General features: G+C 36.7%; 1 protein-coding gene across 1 annotated transcript; it reads left to right on the top strand.

The window, feature by feature from the left end:
* Nucleotides 1-550: 550 nt before the first annotated feature.
* LOC144557494 (granule-bound starch synthase 1, chloroplastic/amyloplastic-like) lies at nucleotides 551-5,525 on the top strand. The gene is made up of 14 exons (XM_078306072.1): nucleotides 551-745; nucleotides 1,369-1,708; nucleotides 2,004-2,084; nucleotides 2,187-2,285; nucleotides 2,376-2,465; nucleotides 2,555-2,615; nucleotides 2,736-2,836; nucleotides 2,928-3,037; nucleotides 3,117-3,366; nucleotides 3,622-3,798; nucleotides 4,230-4,421; nucleotides 4,698-4,784; nucleotides 4,869-4,997; nucleotides 5,211-5,525. Exons 2-14 carry the CDS (start codon nucleotides 1,385-1,387, stop codon nucleotides 5,325-5,327), a joined length of 1,818 nt encoding a protein of 605 aa, XP_078162198.1. The 5' UTR covers nucleotides 551-745; nucleotides 1,369-1,384; the 3' UTR covers nucleotides 5,328-5,525.
* Nucleotides 5,526-6,128: the final 603 nt, after the last annotated feature.

Genomic DNA, 6,128 nt, shown 5'->3' with positions numbered 1-6,128 from the left:
CAATTTGAATGTTATTTAATATTTCATCAAAAACTGTTTCACATTAACTATTACAAAATTTAAATTATTTTATATTCCGATGAAACTTGAATTTATTACGTAAATGTCTATATAGTATTAATCACATTTAAAAGGTTGATTTTTAAAGCTACAAATTATTAGACGGTTGTCAAGATAAAAAAAATGTTAAGGAATCTTATCTTTTCCGGATTGTCACAATTAAATCGAATTCACAAAGATTAGTACGACATCGTACAAATAAAACGTGCACGAAACAGTCTTTGTTTTAATTTCCTCAGTGACTCCGGTTTCTTCAAAATAGATTTCCATATCTTGCAAATTGTAAAAAATAGACTCCCTCCATTTTCTAAACAAAGGAGATCCATTACACCTCAGAAATCTCCGTAAAAGTAGGATCTGGATGTATCCATTACTTACTAAACGGAGATATAGCAGATTTTCGTGGAGGGACCCGCTGGACATGTGAAATTGTAAACCAACGATCGAGAGAGGCTCGTAAGGCACAATCACAAAAAAGGCGCCACGTGGAAATCTGGCGGTTTGTGTAATTGAAGGTTACAAATTGGAGGCCTCGGCCCCGAGCTACGCCAGAGAGAGGTGTGAGAGTGTAAGACCCGCCCCTTCTCACTCTTCCAGATTTTTTTTATACAGTTCCATTTCTTGTTTAGTTCGAGAAGAGATCGAGTGAAGAAGAAACTTTTACACCTCCTCGATCAAAGCAAAGGTGCATTAGTTATAATTCTTTTCCTTTTTTTTTGGAGATTTTGTATACTTTCTACGGGTTTAGCCAGTTCACGGATGGAGGGTTGATTTCTGATCTCTTGCAAAAGGATGTCGGCAAATTTATCACTAATTTTTTATGATTAAACTTTCCGGGTAGGCTTATTTAGTTATTTACTGAGAAAGTGAGGTCTCTGTTTTGAGGTTTTTGAGCAGTAACTGTTATTTTGTGTGTGCGTATGTGTGCCTGTGTTTTAGGATCGAAGCAATTAAATCTACTTGAGTAATTGTCTCCTCTTTACTGTTTGATTTGGATTTAGTACTTAAAAAGAGGAATCTGAGTACAACAAACCGCAAAGGCATAGGGTTTATGATTACCTTAACTTTCGTCCAATTTGAGATCAGAAAAGAAAGGAAGTTTCTCTAACTTCTTACGTTTTATGATCAAGTTTAGACTGGAAATATCAGACGGATTGTTAAAAAGGAACCGTTCAATTATTTAGGTAGCTTGGAGACTTTTACATTGTTTTTTCTAAGCAAAATTGTGTACTGATAGAAGGATATCTCGATAAAGAGATGAGGGATAGAGAACAAAAATCTTATGGAAGTCTCTATTAATTTCTACAGTAACCAAGAACCAGAGATGGCAAGTCTCACTGCATCCAAATTCCTCTCAAAGTGTACCTATACCAAGCCTGAGTATGAGTCAAGATTCTTTGGCAAGGCCCACATTGTTGCTTGTCCTGGGCTCAGGCTGAACAACTCAGTCGAGTCGCTCCAATTCAGATCCTGTGCCGTGAACCCAACTCTGAAGGATCCTAAACAGGTTGCGAGTGATGAGAATTTTGAGAACATCATGCGTATGCTACATGGGATGAAAATCATTTTTGTTAGTGCTGAGATGGCGCCTTGGAGCAAGACTGGAGGTCTTGGTGATGTGCTCGGTGGCCTTCCCCCAGCACTCGTGGTAATTTTTGTAACTTCTCCCTCTGATCTCATTTTTTTTTTGTTTAATTGGGTACAGAAAAGGAGAAGGCTCTTTTCTTTTCTTTTTGCAAAAACAAAGAAGTGATTTTTTGTTTTTTGAAAATGTGGTGGTCAAGCCCCCTAATTTATGATATATTGAATTTGGCTGTAACTTATTATATTTTGCTTGCAAAATGTAATTAATTAGCTTTGAGGAATCAATAAAGCAGCTACCATGAAAAGTATAACAAATTATGCTATTTTAATCAATTTTAGCTTTGAATTTTCTATTGTAGGCAAATGGACATAGATCCATGGTTGTTTCGCCAAGGTACGATCAATACAAAGATGCATGGGACACTAGCGTTCTAGCTGAGGTACTTTTATATTGTTTCTGCATTTCCATGCCAATCTCTCTCTCATTGTCTCTCTAGCACAACTTGTGTTTCTAATTCAAGAAATTGTGACTTTATGTGTAGTTAAAAGTTGGCGACAGATATGAAACAGTGCGATACTTCCACTGCAGCAAGAGAGGTGTTGACCGGGTCTTTGTTGACCACCCTATATTTCTTGAAAAGGTTTTCTTTCTTTTTTAACTTAAATGTATTGTATCTTTATTATTTAACTGATATTAGAAAATTAATTATGTTTCTATTCAAAATATTTAGGTTCGGGGAAAAACGGGCGGTAAGATCTATGGCCCCGTCACTGGTACTGACTACCAGGACAATCAGCTGCGCTTCAGCCTATTGTGCTTGGTTTGAAATTTTGTTTTCTAAAAGTTCAAATCAATTTTATTATGCTGTTGAATATATTCTTATCTGTTTGGTTTTATTCGACATCTCAGGCTGCTCTTGAAGCACCCAGGATTCTTAATCTCAGCAACCAGCACTATTCTGGACCATATGGTATGACAATAAAATTTATTTGAAATTTAATCTAAATTCTAACATCATTTACTTTAAAAATTATTTACTCTGGTATTATACTAAAAAACTTTTTGTATATCTTTTGATTTGCCTATTCAGGTGAAGATGTTGTGTTCGTGTGCAATGACTGGCACACTGCTCCTCTTGCATGCTATCTCAAGAGCATGTACCAGGCCCATGGTATCTATGCAAATGCCAAGGTAATATTCTTTACTCTGGAATCCTGATTTTGTGAGATTAATTTTGATAATTTTCCAGGGTTAAACTTCAGAATATGGTTCTGTTATTTAGGTTGCTTTCTGCATCCACAACATTGCATACCAGGGCCGGTTTGCTTATGATGATTTTGCCCTCCTCAATCTCCCTGATGTCTTCAAACCATCTTTTGAATTCTATGATGGGTATGAAGTTCTTTCTTTTGCACGATTTCATATAATACCTTTCAAAGAACTTGAAGTATTAAAATATGAATACTTTTAGGTATGACAAGCCGGTGAAGGGAAAGAAAATCAACTGGATGAAGGCTGGAATTCAGGAGTGTGACCTGTTATTAACTGTTAGCCCGTACTATGCTGAGGAGCTATGTTCAGGTGTTGACCGTGGTGTTGAATTAGACAAGGAGATCGAATCAAAAGTGCCAGCCGTAAAGGGTATTACTAATGGTATGGATGTCAACGAGTGGAACCCAGTTACTGACAAATTCATTGCCATGAACTATGATGCTACAACGGTAAGTAACTTGTTGCCATGCAAGTTTCCTATTTTTATTGTTTGCTCATAGTGCAATTGTGTCAGTTTAAAAAACTTGTCAAGAAAACTGTATCACTACTGAAAGTACTTTTAAATTGATTCAGAGTGATGCTAATAAAATGCAATTTTTCTGCATTTTAAGATAATGGTTTTTTCTGTTGAAATGTAAATATAAATAGAAGGACTCATTCATATCAAGCAAATTTGGTGATTATTTTCCCTTATCTGAATACAGGTGAATGAAGCAAAGTCTCTGAACAAGGAGGCATTGCAAGCTGACGCAGGGCTCCCTGTTGATCGTGACATTCCCTTGATTGCCTTTATCGGCCGTCTTGAAGAGCAGAAAGGCTCTGACATTCTCGCTGCCGCAATACCTGAACTCATGGAGGAAAATGTGCAAGTCCTCATTCTTGTAAGAAATAAGATCCCCGTTGATGTTGTTGTTATTACTGTAATGATGGAAGAATTAGTTTGCACCTATACAAACATTTGAAATACCACGCATATAACAAAGAATGCCGATGCATAGGAAGAAGGGGTATTTTAGGCACTTCTATAAAAACTTGAGAAAGGACATGGAGTATCCTTTTTGTGGTTTTTTAGGATCTATTCACATTTCTATTTTTCTCCTTTTCAACACTCTAGGGACTTGCTATGAGGATTGATGTAAGAACATAGGTGGGTTGGTACCAACTTGGTACCATCTTCACCCTTGTGATTTTCTAATGAAAATCGGTGGCAATGACCACTTATTTCAAAAAAAAAAAACACTCTAGGGACTTACATGGCTCTTCATGATAAGTTTCTTAATGCTTGACTTCTTTCGTTTGTGTAATGAAATAGGGAACTGGCAAGAAGAAGCTGGAGCGTCAACTGGAGGCCATTGAGGCCAAGTACCCTGGGAAGGTCCGAGCTGTGATGAAATTCAATGCCCCCTTGGCTCACCAAATTATGGCTGGTGCTGACATGATGGTTATCCCTAGTCGGTTTGAGCCATGTGGCCTTATCCAACTCCAATCCATGCAATACGGCACGGTACTCACTTCCCTCATAATTAGCCGTTTTCTCTTTTAGATGTTAATAATTGCCAGTATGATAGGCACTACAAACCCCACTTTCAATTCAGAATAGTTTCAGTAGATCAGAAAAGGTGGAATATATGAAAATTGATTTTTATGCATTGGGAGTACATGCATTCGATATCACGATCATAAGATACACCTATTCAGCACTAGTAAGAAATTAGCAGATTTAAATATTTTAAAGTTATGAAAAATTAGACTAATTTTTCATACATAACCATTTATACAGCCTGCAGTAGTCTCCTCCACTGGTGGCCTTGTGAACACAATCATAGAAGGCAAAACTGGCTTCCACATGGGTAGGTTCAGTGTCAAGGTATGCACAAATCAGTATTATATACACAAACTAACAAGTATTCTTTTTGTGGGTACATTAATTTACTTGAATGCCTAATTCCAGTGTGAAGTGGCAGACCCTGCTGATGTATTGAAAGTCGTCTCAACTCTGAAGCGCGCCATTAAAGTTATTGGCACTCCTTTGCACAAAGAGATGATTCAGAATTGCATGGCTCAGGATCTCTCATGGAAGGTAATATATCTTGGAAAATAACAAAAGATAAAAAGGAATAACTCAATCATCCCTTGCTGATCTGGGAAGGGTAAATATTCAGTAGATTATACCAATCTGTTATCCCTTTATAGGGGTCTGATGATAGAATGTATCACCATGTTCTCCTATCTTATTCTCTTTCCTTTTATCATCTTATATTCTTATTTATACATATTATTCTTGTATGATTAGGGTCCTGCAAAAGAGTGGGAGAACGTACTACTGAACCTGGGTGTTGAAGGAAGTAAGCCTGGAATTGAAGGAGAGGAAATTGCGCCTCTTGCAATGGCAAATGTGGCGGCTCCTTGAATAAAATCAATGATGTGATAGTATAACCTGTAGGTGCTGGTTTTTGACAAGTCTCTTAAGGTGTTTGATATGCTAGCTTTATGTGTGTTTGGTTTGACTATTAATTAGTATCCCTTTGTGTGCGTAGTGAATGATGATAGTATGACTTGAGAATAAAAGAACTGTCTTTGCTGGAATATAAGTTTCTGTTGCTCTCTCTATTAAACTGTTGACTATTTTGCGTTGTGTTTCTTCTAATTGAAAGTTAGGATGGCTATTTTCTGACAACTTAGAGAATATTTCAAGAGAGAAGATATTAGAATAACTTGTCTGCTCAATATGAGGTTCAGACCATTCTTTTATAGATCTCTTATACAATCTGTACATTAAATCTCACTTATTATAATCCCTATAATCTAGCCTATAATCTAGGAAGTAAATCTCATTTATTCTAATCCCTATAATCTAGGAAGTAAATCATATCTCAAAATATATTCTACAGATAAAACTAATAAATATACAGTATTGACATCTCCCCTCAAATTGATGATGGTGAGTTGACCAGCATCAATTTGCTGACAAGAAACTCATGCCGATTACTGGCAAGTGCCTTCGTGAAGATATCAGCAATTTGTAGAGTAGAAGACACATGAGGAAGTGATATGAGTTTCCGATCTACTACATCTCTAATGTAGTGACAATCAACCTCTATGTGCTTAGTACGCTCATGAAATACCGGATTAACCGATATGTGAATAGCACTCATGTTATCTGCATACAAAGATGTTGGTGCCTTTTGTGCAACTCCAAGTTCAGCCAAGA

The sequence above is a fragment of the Carex rostrata genome, chromosome 7 (assembly GCF_964058835.1).
Source record: "Carex rostrata chromosome 7, lpCarRost1.2, whole genome shotgun sequence".
In the NCBI taxonomy this organism is placed as follows: domain Eukaryota; kingdom Viridiplantae; phylum Streptophyta; class Magnoliopsida; order Poales; family Cyperaceae; genus Carex; species Carex rostrata.
Note: the sequence above shows the minus strand (reverse complement) of the source record. Positions and strands in the feature narration are given on the sequence as shown.

Coding starts and splice junctions, on each gene's coding strand:
- LOC144557494 (XM_078306072.1), top strand. CDS start 1,385: ATGGCAAGTCTCACTGCATCCAAATTCCTCTCAAAGTGTACCTATACC. Junction 2,286..2,375: donor ACCCTATATTTCTTGAAAAG/GTTTTCTTTCTT, acceptor CAAAATATTTAG/GTTCGGGGAAAAACGGGCGG. Junction 3,038..3,116: donor TCTTTTGAATTCTATGATGG/GTATGAAGTTCT, acceptor GAATACTTTTAG/GTATGACAAGCCGGTGAAGG.